This window comes from Bombus fervidus, chromosome 1, assembly GCF_041682495.2.
Source record: "Bombus fervidus isolate BK054 chromosome 1, iyBomFerv1, whole genome shotgun sequence".
Classification (NCBI taxonomy): domain Eukaryota; kingdom Metazoa; phylum Arthropoda; class Insecta; order Hymenoptera; family Apidae; genus Bombus; species Bombus fervidus.
In genome coordinates, this window is record NC_091517.1 from 3417540 (window position 1) to 3433145 (window position 15606).

Genomic DNA, 15606 nt, shown 5'->3' on the forward strand with positions numbered 1-15606 from the left:
TATTTAAAGTAAATGGAAATGTTAAATAAAAACAAATTGCTCAGTGCCGTTTTAAACTTTCACAGTAATAAGTATGTATATTAGCGTAGATTGAACACCAACACGCATTAACACGTCACGCTGTTAAGTGGCTTTGGCCGATTAACACCCCGTCACTGTACAGTTACAAAAGAAAACGGAACATGAACACGAACGCTGGTAGCCCTCGCTGTACATAGCCTTTTCCACATTTTCTGTTCAGATGGTAGCTCCTACGCGGTGTGCTTTGATTGTCACAAGAAAAGCTACGTAGTTCGGCTTAGTGACGATCAGTTTCTGTAACCGACATGCCAGTTGGGAGGAATCGTTTCACCGGGACCTATTTTGGCCTGATCCAACGTGAACTGTACGGCTACAACGGATTTTCTATTGGCTTACTAACCGATTATTAACCAGAAGACGTTAGAACGAATTCGTTACGAGTCACCTTTACGCAATTCCATCTTTGCTATTAAACGAATGAAAATCCGATATATACATATCTGATAAATTCCGATTTAACGTCGGTTAACACATTACGAACGATGCGTTTGACAATTTTTTATATTACACATATTTTTTGTTTTATTATTTTTAAACGTTTAATAAAGGCAATGTCTATAGTTTTTCCTGAAAATTTGTCCGTAATGTGTTAATAATATTGTTATTTATTTATTTATTTTTTTTTACACGTACAAAATAACGTTCGTTATTATTTAGGATGATTTTGTAACTAGAATATACGTGAAATTTGTACGCAGATACATAGTAAGTTTGATTAGTTAATAAAATAGAACAGATATTTGAAAATTGTTTTCGTATTTAAAAATTACATGTTATGTAAATACTTCTCTATTGTTCTATTATTTATTATATATTGTCATTGTATCTAATCTAACTGCGTCTGGAATTGCGTCAAGGATTATATAAAACAGTTACTTTCTCTCTCATTCTGAAAAGTACTACTACTGGTTGATTTCCGTCATTGGCAGGTGTTCGACTTTTCCACTATTTCTATTTCGATCATTTTCCTATTATTCGTCATCTTATAAGAAAAAGCACGGAAGTAAGACACAAACCTTACATACCTAGTACATTAACCTTTAGCATAATAATTTTCGTATATAAATATCTCATTTTCATTTGTTTCAATCACGTCAAGTTATTCGTGGCAGACAAATAACATGTATTTGCAGGTAAATAACCGAAAAAGAATCAGTTTATTTCTAAACATATCAACGTTACATAGCAGTGTTTCCAAAGTTATCTCTACGTAAATAAATTTTACAAAACATATCTGCAACTGTGCTGTTTGGCTGTCACGAAATGAAATCGTACATGGAAAATCGAGCACTTGCCAATATTTAAAACTCTCCATACGAAAGTACCCATTCATGAGAGAGATCAACAAACGATCACGTGGCAATGGAAGGCAGAGAAAAAATGGACAGATACGTTATGATAAAGGAGAGTGAGGGAGAGAAAGAGAGAGGAACGTGATACGTGTAAGAGTGCTAAGCCGAGCTACTCTGTGTCTGCTAGAGCCGGTATAGGAAGAAAGAGAAAAGAGATCAAGTGAGGTCTGAGGCATGTTGACCCGCTGCGCTTGGTTTCTCAGCATCGGCGGCCCAGGCACACCGTGTGCTGCGATTGCCGTCAACCTGGGGTTCATCGAGGCCGTCGATCATCGGACGAGGTGACGATTTCTTTGTGCGATACGGAGACAAGGAGCGCGAAGCTGTGGCCTCGTTTGACTTCCTCGACGAGATCGTGGCACCTTCCTCGACAGGCTCGAACGCTAGTCTCATCGATTTGGATGACACACCACCTACAGAGCTTCGTAGCGACATCATGAAGCTTTCTCCTCTCTAGGATCAGCTTCGACGTAGAAGTCTATCGTAAAATTGCACGTTGACGCGATGGGAGCACTCTTGTAAGGGTAGGAAAAATATCCTGTTCTAATTGTAGGTCAGCGCGCACGCTTTGTTACACTATGGTGAACTTATGCCGCGCCGGTGTTAAGCTTCAATGCTGTATCAAAAGTACATAAGTACATGAAACTGAAATCTACGAAAACAAATTGTATTATAACATCTTGAACGGTACATTGATTTCTTTTTATTATTCTTGTTAAGTCGCGCGTACACTTACATTACACGTACACTTATAGCGAGTAATTTGCATATAATTTCGATGGAAACGTACAAGTTGCTCTTCTTGTACGAATATATTCTACGGGTGTTTTGCTAAGGGTCAGTATAGTGTTATTGCGACGATATCTATTTATTTTTGTTAAATTACCCCAAAAATCTTCGACACAAATTTTCAACAATGTGTATTCTTTTTTCATAGTATAACATATAAAATATAGAGAAAATTCTATAGTATAAAAAAGAATTTTTTTTATACTCTCTTATTACTTTGAATGATACCTGCTTTTTGAATAAACATGGATATTTCTGCACAAAATTAATTATTAAATAAATTAACGAAATAAAAACCACTAAACGTAGGTACTGTTATATTGTTTGCCTATTTATCATAGAGATTCTCAAGATGTACATCTTTCTTTGGTGTCTAATGACTTGCTACTTGTTATCACATTCGTAAATATTCAAATCTGTAAATAGCATATTGATTTTCTTCTAAATAAGAATAATTATTCATTATCTACTTGCATCTTGAATACCATGGTGTATTGAGGTTTTTAAAAATTTTGAAATATGAATATAAATTATTATTGAGATAATCACAATATAAAAAATATTGTTTTGACTTTATGATGAAAACTTGGGTATATAATTTCTAGAATTAATGATCATCTTTTGTTTGAAAACTTCCTTTGAACAAAACGTTGGATGAATTTCCTTTTATCTTTTCTTCATATATATAAAAAGTCCTAGAACAATTTATCATACTGGAAGTATGCTCTTGCTCACAAGATGGAAGTAGACTCCTTAATTATTATATACACATAAATATTAAAGTATGGATAACATTATCTAAGAGGTGGTCTATACATATATACAAAAAAATACTATTAGTGTAATATGTACAGTATATATGAACTATCATGAGAAAAATATCATAGACTGGAACTATGATTATAGATTACTGTACACTTGAATACATATTTCAAACAGTACTTCCATTGATGATCTTGGCAGGATCATAAAATATCAGGTGATCTTAACAAAATCTACTTCTTACGCACATGAAATTTAATTTACACTTTTAATATACGTTTCATAAAGAATTTTAAAGGTTCAGAAGTCGATTACAACAAATCATGATTGGAACGTATCTTTAAAATATTTAGATAGAATAACTGTTTCTACATTTTTCAAACCAAAACATATAATTTAAAGAATGCGATGTCGCGTATTATCTTCCCAAAATTGAGCTTAGAAAAATTTAGATTAAGAGTACTCGACGATTTTGTATGAATATGAATTTGTACTCTTCTTCTTCGTCGATCATCAATAAACGTTGAGGACATACTCTAATATCCTGTTGTTGGTATGAGACACGTGTTATATGTACGCTATGAGTGGATATAACCTTCTGTTCCGTCTTCAACGAAAATATATTGAATGTATTACTTATGATCTGTAAGATAAAATAGAAGAAGTTCAAATTCAAACGGATATATTTAAAATACGCTCGGCGAATAAGTCACATCTAGATGATAGAAATAACGTAAGTAAAAAAACTCGCAACAGAAAAATAGTAACGCTATGATCAAAACGCCGTACCAAGTAGATAATTTCGTCATAATTTGTACAAGATAATTCACACTATTTCAAGAATATATAACGTTCGAGATAAGTCGTTAACTTGCGTTTGGTCAAATTACTAGAAATAATATAGTTCATATAATGTTTAAGGTATCAAGTCGATAGAAATTGAAATATTTTACATGTAGGTATATATATATATATTAAATTATATAATATATATATATGTATTAAACACGATGAACATTTTCAATATTGAAATGGAGACTGTACGAATATAGAGTTGTATTTTCCATTAGTCCATTTTTTACACACAATTTCTTATTACCATATATACAATGTGTATGAGACTAGAATAATTAATTCATCCTTTATGCATATGTTAAAAGAGATAAAAAATATTATACATACATATTATATTGAAACCCAGTATATTATTATTGTTTATATCTAATGATTACATAAAACTTTACCACATCGCTAATTTTAATATCTAATAACTACAACGAAGAAGTTCCAAACGAAAACAACTTATATCCTGCAGTCTCAAAGTAATCGTTTAACGATAGTTATAAGGTACGTGTGAGATGCATTATATCGAAAATGCAATGATTAAAGCACTGATCCTCTATCCCAATTGACAGAAAGAAAATCTATCGATAGATATAAACTCGTGATTGGGACATTGTAAATAGTATGTATTATAGCACAACAGATGTAAGTTATCCTCTCTTGAACTTAATAAATAACGACAATATAACGAATGTAAAGGCGCATATTCGATGTTCAATCTAGAAAACCGTTCCTATAAAAATACTATTGATATACATATAAATATTATCAGTCCACTCAAACATATTGTCCACTAAGATAGACAAATATTTCAATAAATAATAAAAGTAATTTAATTATGTGAATGTTTCATTTGCATGTAAATAGCTGTGTGGCGACACATGAGTCATAGGACGAGGCGAAGTGAGAGCGACTCGTGTTCTTATTGTGCCTCGGATCACGGATACCGCTTAGACACACGAAATTAGAGCTAGATTATCTCCAGGCAAAAACAATATCGCCATTGAGGGCAACCGTCGTTCCAAAACGAATTTGAATCTTCCGACTCCCCCAGACCAGTATAAATAAGCGGACACGATCGCGAGCGAGATCATTGTCGAGCGATTACCAAGTTATTTTACGAATCATTATCAGCGAGCTATTATCGAGTCATCCTCGAGCGGTCTATTCAATCTGCGTGAATACGTTGTACGAACGTCTATTAACGGTATCGATTATATTTGTACCCAGATTATTTATTCTAAATAAACTTGACGGTTGCAACAGCAATCATTCTCGCATTAGAGATAACGATCCATTCATCATCAGCCACAGTTGTAATAGTTAAATACTGATGCATAAATTAAAAGTATGATAATCTCAAGTTTCGTAAAATGTAAGAGTAATTTCTTTTAGAGACACAAAAAATAATATGTTAATAATCTTAAAAATTTGGATCAAATAAATTTTATTACAAGAAATAATATATATTTCGACATCCTCTGAAAAATATAGTGAATGTGTGCTGTACAAATAACAATACAAACAGTATTTTATAAAAGCATCTGAAAGCATTGTGTAATACATATGTATTTTTTAAAATATTATTATAAAAATATTTTCCTATGATAGTCGCAGAACTACATTATGCAATGTGACTTAACTTATTGTTTTACCAGAATATTCGGTAACGTTTAATTTTACATTATAAAAAATGATCTGATATTCTGGTGCATCAATAACAATTTTTGCTAATTGTGTGCAAAAGACATTATATTACATATATATATATATATATATATTATATATATGTGTGTGAATATATACAAAAGTTATACAACAAGAATAAACATGAAATGTATCGAATCTCTAGAAACGTTTTGCACCAATTATTATTATCAATGACAGGTTATCAGTATTACAAATTTATCGTACATAAAAAAATATATCCAATTTAGCAGAAATGTACCAAAATTAAAAATATATTAAATAATATGTTTATACATTTCATATTACATACCAAAGTCAAAATTTAAACAAAAATTGTGCTTCAACTTAGAAAAACAGGCACTTTTCCCGTCTTCATTTTCATTGATCTACCATTTAAAAAAATATCTAAATTTGTTTTCATAGAATAACTGCACTTCTTCTGTCACTTAAGATCAAATTATTAATGGTAGTGTTATCAATTATATTACTTTTCGTTTTTAATATATATTTTTTTCAGCTATCTTTGAAGAACTCTTACACTCTGTAGCCTCTGCGTTGAGCGTTCCTTATAGAATTTGCCAAGCAAAGTGCGAATATGATTCCGATCAACTGAAACATGATATACATAATTTATATACAGATTTCACATATTCTTGCTATATTTTATAGTACGCTATACTTTATATTATACATATACATGAAACATAGAAGAAATTATAAAATATCGTGAAAATCGGCACAAATACAGTTCATTAGTTTTATTTACGACTAACGCGATATTTACTGAATACAGCGATAAAAAAAAACTTACCTCAACACCGGCAATAGCAATAGCTAAACTGCCAAGTATAGTTCCAGCGTTAGAGATCGCTCGCTTTAGTTCTGACACACAGCCTACTGGATACGCATCGATTGAAGAGCAGGTTTGTTTTTCTGTTAAGCCACAGCAACTTGGCGGAATAGAGAGGTTGTGAAGACTGAAATCTTTCGAAGAATAGACACCACAGCAATGCAACTGTACAAAAGCAATCCGAATTTGATATATCATAACGTTTTTAGATAGGATGTTTTTCGATAAGAAGAATGTTTTTCAAAAAACGAATACTTTCTTTCATTTAAAAACGGTAAAATTACTTACGCTACTCTGCACAAGATCAACCACTTTTGTGCTATCTTCGTTCACACCGTAATTTTTGAATAACTTCTCGTAGTTCTCTGTGATATCAACCTTGTCATCGTTGTTTTTAATAACAACAAACACATAAACAGCAACTGCCACTTGCAAGATCAAGATGAACAAAAGGAACGATGCGAACTAAAAGCGGAAAATAATTTGTATCTCATTAAGTACTATCTTTATAATAAAATGTTAGGTGGAATTTGAAGTGATAAATATAATCAATATATTTACGGTAATCGTCATGCAATGACTCTCCCGGATAGCACCACAGCATCCGAAAAATGATATTACGAAGATTATGCTGCCGATAACGATCAACGTTATCGATGGGAATAAAAGATTGGTATCAATGTGATCGGTAATTTCTGACACTTGCAGATGTACAATAACGCCAAGAGTTAAAATAGCCAATCCACATATCTGCAACACGTAAAAATGTCAAGGATGAACAAAAATTCAATTTGAGTAAATATAATACAAAATACAATATATGTCTAATATAGGAAATATAAAAATATACGAAATATAAAATTTACAAAAAATATCAATTAGAAGGGTTATTTGATAATATTTAATATTATTTCATTTTAAATTAATTTTTGTGCCACTTTTAATCGATTGAATCGTCGAGTTTCTAAATATATATACCGATTGAAGGTTAAGATAGCAACTTATTACATCACATTGCACAATATTAACCGGTTGGCATTGAACATTCTGTAGACGGTACATTACGATTGCAACCGTCTGTAGATGAATTTAGGTCATGTTCCAGGTGCGAGCCAGGTGCTAGTTGAACGGACTTTCAACAAAGCATACTGACAATAGACCTCGAGCAAATCAGAATCTTTTCAATAAGATACACGTTCAATCGTATAACTTTCACAAAAGAAATGAGCAACCAAAAAAGAAGATAATAAATATCGTTGGACAAGAAAAAAGAAATGTTAAAAATTCCTATAGTAATATCAACGGACTTTCTGTAATGTAAATTATCTGCACTCCATATTACTTACAAATTTACTAAATCCATCGATGATTCAAAATAAACAGCGAAAAGAATACAGTATTCTCATTGATAATCTCACTGATAAAACAAGATTGATAATAATGCTATCTGCTTGATATTTGAAATGTTTTTTAGACAAGAGATAAGAAATATCTACAACGTAACATACGCAAGTCTTTCTAACTAATACAATCTAAGTAATATAATTCTAAGTAATACGATCCTGCATATCATTGTTATGATTATATCGAAATATAAATATCTTTTTTTAATCGGATAACTAACTTCACAATGGATACTCTTCTACGAAACCATGTTATCATAGGAAAGTTCTCTAAAATTAATGTTTTAGGAATTATAAAAATATAATGCGATTAATAAAACGGAGTTATTAATTTTTTCTATTTTACAGATAACATCAAATCTTTCGTAGAATTTTACTACCGATCAAAAATATAATAAAAATTGCTACTGTAAAATGTAAACTGTAAGCGATCGTGGATATTGAGCAATCAATGATAAGATATTGCTATAAAGTACAATTATTTGATTAAAGTAGGAAATAGACCGATAAACGTTTCAGTGAAATTGCGATTGCTCGAAGTTTCGTTTAGATTAGATGTGCATAAATATTGATCATGGCATCGAAATCAGATAAATAACTTCTTAAAATATTGAATTGAAAAAAAAAGCAATCTCGAGGGCTACTACTTCGGCAACGTCTAATCACAAAATTGGTTATGAGTCACTTGAGGTCACGCAAAATCGAGCAGAATTAAAAATTCACGATATTGAATTTGTCAAAATTAATATAATAGAAAACAATCAAAAATAGGTTTTCTAAGTTCTATTGGTTCTAAACCATACATCATTGTGCTCGCTATCAGAACAATTCATTTTCACAGATCGAATTAAAGAAGGAGATTCTAATGCAGCGTAACTTTCTTTTTTAGAACTAGGTGAGATTCTAGTTTTAAAAATTAAATTATATTTCACGAGAACAAACAAATCAATGGTTGTACTTCGCTCGAGTAAAGCCAATTGCATATCAATACGTAAATACGCCGTGTGTATCCTTGACACTTTATATTGTAGTATATTTCCTTTGTGTCTCGCGTATGTTTGAAACTATTGTGATCGATGCTGAGAGCCGGACATGTGCGAATGTCTGTCACGCAATTTTTAGTCCGCGACGTGAATTTATCATTTGAAATCTGCTTATAATTCTTCGGCTATAGCTTCCTTGAGTTAGAGGACTGTACACTTTGATCTAGTTGGAGTAGTTATTCTCAAGTTATTATTATTATTATTATTATTATTGTTATTATTATTATTATTATTATTATTATTATTATTATTATTCAAGTTTCTACGGTAGATTTTAAAGAATCGAGAACAATTTGAGGATCGATGCACAGAATCTTAAATGATTAATGCCTGACACGGAGGAGCTCATGGGAATTCAAGATTGATTCTAATAAAAAATAAATTCTAATAAAAAAAAAGCGCAACGGCACGTTATTTAATCTATGCATTATTCAGAAATTATGATACTGTGCTTTTCTCTATCGCTCTCGATGATGAAACATCAATATATTTACAAGCTGTTTACGTATTTCCTTCGATTCAATTCCCAATTATTATCACCCTACGTTTGACCAGAAAAAAAGATACGTAAATTGTTGAACTCCAATTAAAATGTGTTGTTACTTGGTTATATATCCATAAAATTAATCTTATTTTGTTTAATATTTTTACTTAAATAAAAATTGTTATATGAGTCTATAATGACGAAGATGATTGAAACATAGCGTCATTCGAGAGAAAATTATCATGATAATTATAACGTCTAAGATGTCTCTCACTGTAGGAATTAAGAGTTAAGAACTTTTGAAGTCATATCAAGCTGGTTTAATCGGACGCAATATTCCCAGACGTGATAATATGAATAGTCAGAGAATAGAGAACGCGCAGGCTATATACTTGATCGCTCAAACTAGATGACATCATTCTATTCAACATATGCCTCGGTACTGACTTCCGCTGAAACAACATACGTCTCTGCCGATGGAAATAAGTTTTGAATTGACTTTGTCTGAACTGTATGTTCTTTTAACTTGCAGTTTGTTTCTCGTATTCATTTATATCTCCACCTGAACAAAGATTCTTTCTGAATGAAGAGCCAAGGTCTGCCACCTGGAACTTTCTAAATGAAAATCGTGTAAAAGTAGTTTGTAGCTTGAAATATTTGAAAAATAATTCTGAACAATTTTATAGATAATACCAAGTTTTCCAAGAAATCAACAGAAATATAATCGATATTCAATAACACAGAGTTTATCTTGAGATCGTAATCAATGATTTAATGAAAAACTATAAAGCTAAATACCTTAATAGCAACATTAACAACAAATCATAAGAGACAGTTTAGAAATTCGGAAAGATCAATATTTTAAACAGAAAATATTATTCATATATGTTAATACATTTCACATTTCCGAATAGAAAAAAATATTTTAACTCCAGTAATAGTTCGTTTTGTGAGTACATAAATCAATTTAGCCGTTAAGCTTAATGCTTGCAGTTAAAACTACTATAGGCGTATTGATAGTTTCAGAGAACGATACTTATTGGCACGTTATTGCTGTTAATTGACGATATAAAGTATAATCGTTCTATCATCTAGCGTTCTTTTAAACATGCAATGCCGCAAAGTATAAGTTAAAACAAGAAAGAAGAAAAAATATATATTTTCAACTGTGTCACGTAATGGAAATCGTTTCAATTTCAGAAAAATCAACTATCTTGCTAGTTTTTTAAAACGCTAATAAAACCTGTTTTCGGTTTGAAAAACAGCGAAGCCTTGAAAAGTGTTCCGTCGCGACACAAAAGAAACGTTGCCAAACGTGCAACGTCTCTTTTTTTCTTTTCTTTGTTTGAAAAATCTCGCATGCGCAGCTACGTTTGTAGTACCTGCGCGCAAAATACCCGAAATATACCAAAACGCAGATGAGTCAACATTTCCAGGACAAGGTTTCTGGCGCATATATAATCAAGTTCGTGATAACAAAACTATAATGAAACGAGATACAGTCGTCGAAATTTATGGAAGATTGTGAAAAGCAAACGGAACCGGTTATTTCACCATTGATCCGATATTTATCTCCATTCTTAGAAAGAGTAAAATCGTGTACTTCCCTGTTGCGGCGATACTTATCTTTGTGAAATGCTACAAAAGTCGATCCACTGCGTTCCACGAATGTGTTAAAAAATTACGAAAACTATGCTCATGTACGCTTTTATATGTTAGCTTGTTACCATTATTCCTTTTTACACAAGTCGATTCCTCAAATAAATTTTAACATAAAATTAATTGTTTGTATATGTATATAGATTAATATAGATCATGATTTTAAGGTAGAAATTTTGCGTAAGATTAATCGCTAATATTAAATAACTACATAAAAGAAATAGTGCAACCTTGCTTTGTAGATCAACTAATTTATCGTGAATATTTTCTTTTGACATTGCTGCTTCGTATGAATTATTGATCGCGTAGAAAACTGGTAAAACATTTGGAGTACATCATGCGTTAGTATGAGTAATGTATATCGTTTCACAGAATACAGAATGAGATTTAAGTTTATCTTCGATAGATTCGATAGCTGACTAACGTGTCAGGCAATCTTTTTTACTCGTGTTGGATTAATTGCCTGATTAGGGAGAAAGAGTTATCAGCGATATACTAAATAGATGAATTGTATACATCGATTGTTTGGCATACAAAGAATCTAGCTCAAGTTATTTCAGTCAAACAATCAGTCTGATTGATTCTTTTGATTCGTTTACGTAACGAATTAAAATTTAAAAATGCTAATACTTAAATACTATTTCATTCGTCAAGCTATTGAGGCAACCTCAGAATTTCAGTCAGTTCTATGTGCCAATTTTGTATACGTTGCCAAAAATTTATCTACAATATAGCAATCACACAGTGGACAATTTAATCTCTGTTTATCCGACGCTAAACGTGCTTGCAATATTATACTTTTTCATAATGGACAAAGACAAAGAAGAAAATGTACTACCGATCGCATGATTACGTTTCGTACGTGATGTAACCAGTAACTACTGATTTCACAGTACCTCGTGGTACGCTCGAAAATTACTACGTTACATAAAAAATCTAATACAAAAGACTGTGAGTAAAAAAAAGACCATGTATCATTATATGCAAAATGGTTAGAAGAAAAGCAAGATTTGATTGAAATGATGAATACGGTTATGTGGTGGAAGTATTTTTCTGATTGAACCATTCTTTTCCAAATGTTGATATATATATATATTCGGCAACTATACAAGAAAATCAATAAAATGCCTTCGATTCACCTAACTTATTCACTGTACACAACTTCTTTACCAAAATATACAGACTATCAAAGAACTTTACGGCACCTCACTAGGAAGCTGTACTATGTATGTAAAAACAAACAATTCAAATAATTCAATATTTTTTAAAATTATTTGTCGACATTTATTGTGACATACGATAGAATATTACTTTTAAAGAAATAAAAGATATTTATTGTTAAATAGACAAAGCGTAATTTTCAGCTATAATATTTTTATTTTAATATTTCAGTGCTAATGTTACTAGCATTATTATCGACGTTAATTAACACGATTTCAGACTTCCTAGAAAATGACATCATATATATAAATTGCGAGATATCTCAGAACATGCCCATAATCACGAGCAAATACCGCATGACGCTGAATTTACATCGTGATAGCGATTTAATTTCACACTAGCGTATTCAAACTCTACCTATGTATGAGTTCTTAATGATACAACGCACAATACAAGAAACGATTCCTTTAATTAACGTAGAGATATCAACAACTATAGTGAAACATACACAGAATATTTCACTTTGCAACGATTCCTATTATTCATAAAGTGTGCTTACATAAACACATCTCATTATAAGTAATTTGCATTTTTAACTATGAATTACTGTATGAACTCTGAATTGATCCAATATTATGAAATATTAATGCAAAATATATGTAAAATACATGCTCGAGTTACTTGAATAATATGATAGTGTTTAGAAACGAAATATAAAGGTGCGTTCTTAACGATCCATAAAATGTCAAGGATACTACAGTTCAACCGAACCTTGACTAAAACGTACAATTTAGAGCAGAATTACATCCAGTTCTTCTCTGACTGGAGGGGAGTTTCTCTGAAGAAATGACGCAATTCCATTGTAAAACATGCAAACTGTTGTGATCTAATACCCCAGCTTTATCGTGGCAGTTAAACATCAGAACGTGCTTTCTTATTTCTACAACCCGAAAATTCCAACCCCATTTCCTGTTTTTCTCTTGCGCTGTTTCACAAATAGAAAACCAGTTGGTGACTAAACCTAGTCTGGACAAATTCCCTAAGAAATATTTAAAACTCTTTTTAGTACCTTTTTCTCTTCCACTATAAACTATCCCTTTCCTAAATTTAAGAAAGAAGAAGAGCCATCTATAATCTGGACATTTGGTAGGTAAAACAGTTTAAAGGTTTTTGAATCGTGATCTTGCAGAGCTTGTTGGCTTCGAAGTTTACTTACCAAAAATATAAAATTAAAAATAAAAAGCAAATATTTAATACAATCCGATATGCAACTCATCTTGATCTTTTCACCACTCGATTTTAATGACGAAAAATTAAACGACACAATCGAAACAGAAGAGAAACGCGCATAACGTCACAAAGACGATCGAGGCGATACACACACAGATCTAACGAGACGAACGTGGAACGAGCATTAAAAACACCTACGGTTGGTGTATCTACTGAAATACGTGAGAAAAAGTTTCTTCATTCTATCTCTGTTTCTCGTCCGCCAATGCAACATACACTCATCATTCGGGATTCCCTGGCAACCAATGATTCGCGTTTACGTCATTTGTAAGAGAATGCAATTTCTTAACATTATATGCAACACTACTATTATTAAAGAAGACGAAGAGAGAAGAACGTGCTTGCGAGAGATCAGCAACGTAACCTTAAAACATAAAACCGTAAAATCTCGATAAGGAAAGAACGATACGAATTCAGAATGAGTATACAATCATGCAGTTTATATATCGTCTCCACTGATAATTTGCCAAGAAAAAATTATGTTTTAGATTACTAAAAATATTATGGAATTTTACTTTTTGATCAGTATCGATTTTAAGACTAAATTTTTATCTTGAGATTAAATTATAGAAAAAATTATTGAGGTTGAGATATAGATGTTCTACTTCAACTACTCGATCTAAGCAAACTTTATAAAATCGAGAGTACACCACAGTTGTAATACAACTTGAATCGTTACATCGATTATTTAATATATAGTCGAAAAGAATATACACTCTGTTCCCTTTCTTAACGCCATTCGAAACACACGATATCCCCAGTTGTTGGTAATATTTTATCGAATTGCGCAATGTTATTTATACCTATACATATTTACATGCATGTAACGATATTATAATGCGCATTTAAATTCATCCTACATTTTAATTCGATGTTATTACTATTCATAGTTTGAAAAGATTGAATTCAAAAGAATGCGAAATATAGAATAAATTTAGATTTATATCTGTCACTGAAATATATTTGAGTAAAGAAAAAAACTTGTTTTGTATATTTTGCTAAACATCGCCTAGTGTTGACAGTTCCCGAAAGGCTTGGTATTTTTCAACCACAATGGGCTTTTCTTATCGTATGATTCATGACTCGTGGCTTGTCATTTACATTGTCGTATGTTTAAACAACCGTGTAAAACTCTCTCTGACTCAGTATTTGTGACCCACCCTTCACTGTTATCTTTGTTGCTATTTCAAGTACCGTATAATGATTAATATTAAGGAAATATCAAATTTCACAGTTGATTGGCGCGATAATGTCGACGAAGAAAGCGTTAAATTTATTGCGAGATTTCCATAACGTATTGTTATTGATACGCGAGTAATCATAATTAATAACGTTATAACGGCAAAAGAAAAATCATTATGTTTTAGTTCTTAAATAAGAACACGTTGATGAAAGTATTAAAATTAAAACTGTCGAATAAAACCAAATTCACGTATAAAACTTACTAAAATTTTTCGATTACTAAGCTCCTTTTACGTGATTAATAAAAAATCATAAGAGGACAATACAGTTAAAAGAGATCAATAATCAGTATTCAAAAATAGCAATGATGATTGGTTATAAATCAAATACGGCGTAAAATCTATTCGTATCGTAGTGAAACGACAGGCTACAGTATACTCTTTAGTAAATTACCAACGTGTCTTCGAATAATGATAGAAAAACAGTAACATCATTACACGCTTAAACATTCATTTCATAAGCACAGCATTCGCTTTTATCATTATAGCAGACAAGCTTTTTTCATTTCATTTATCTTTTAATACATTTTTAAATGATAAATCGTTAAACGAGAACACATTAGAAAATTATAAGATACAAATTGAATATTACACCATGGGCAAATAGGAAAGATCGTGGAAATATGTTATATTAATATTAATATATACTAACCGCAAAGATGAAGTTAAATATGAAAAGCAGGTATTTTATCATTCCTATTCCGCAGCCCATCTTCGTAGCTTTTCTCTTTCCAGCAACTTCTGTTTCGAGAAAATAAATCCGTTAAAATACCAGAAGTGATTCGGAAGACGCGCAGAAAGATGCTCAACAGGTTAGGTTAAAGGACGGCACGAACAAGAACAGCAACACTTACAACACTGACGTCCCGCGTTCAACTGACGCTACTGTTGCTAAGCGAAACCAGTTTCAGTTATGAAGCGTAATAGCGCCGTACCTGTCTTGTTTAGAAAGATAAAAA

The 15606-nt window shown here is 31.6% G+C and overlaps 2 protein-coding genes across 10 annotated transcripts in view; one reads left to right on the top strand and one right to left on the bottom strand.

The window, feature by feature from the left end:
* LOC139986835 (uncharacterized) overlaps window positions 1-4525 on the top strand; it is a 388837-nt gene extending 384312 nt beyond the window's left edge. For 5 of the 8 annotated variants that reach the window (XM_072002492.1, XM_072002509.1, XM_072002519.1 and 2 more), the window contains one exon: window positions 1637-4525. In XM_072002492.1, coding sequence (XP_071858593.1) covers window positions 1637-1890 — 254 coding nt within the window. In that variant the 3' untranslated portion in view covers window positions 1891-4525. Of the gene's footprint in view, window positions 1-241 lie in introns of all 8 variants that reach the window. The other 3 variants (XR_011799729.1, XM_072002540.1, XM_072002554.1) reach the window with 3 other exon arrangements.
* Window positions 4526-5257: 732 nt separating this feature from the next.
* Tspan6 (tetraspanin 6) lies at window positions 5258-15535 on the bottom strand. 2 transcript variants are annotated; one of them, XM_072002664.1, is made up of 5 exons: window positions 15300-15535; window positions 6928-7116; window positions 6655-6831; window positions 6328-6531; window positions 5258-6125 (listed from the first exon to the last, which is right to left on the bottom strand). In XM_072002664.1, exons 1-5 carry the CDS (start codon window positions 15357-15359, stop codon window positions 6051-6053), a joined length of 705 nt encoding a protein of 234 aa, XP_071858765.1. In that variant the 5' UTR covers window positions 15360-15535; the 3' UTR covers window positions 5258-6050. The 2 variants fall into 2 exon arrangements, with proteins under 2 accessions (XP_071858765.1, XP_071858771.1); XM_072002670.1 differs by lacking the exon at window positions 15300-15535 and adding an exon at window positions 13333-13512.
* Between the last annotated feature and the right edge of the window lie 71 nt (window positions 15536-15606).

Bases quoted from the DNA above. Each gene is read 5' to 3' on its own strand.
- Tspan6 (XM_072002664.1), bottom strand. From the start codon at position 15,359: ATGGGCTGCGGAATAGGAATGATAAAATACCTGCTTTTCATATTTAAC. The intron at 7,117-15,299 runs GTTAGTATATAT...TACGTGTTGCAG, and splicing joins TATTTAACTTCATCTTTGCG to ATATGTGGATTGGCTATTTT. The intron at 6,832-6,927 runs GTAAATATATTG...TTCCGCTTTTAG, and splicing joins GTCATTGCATGACGATTACC to TTCGCATCGTTCCTTTTGTT.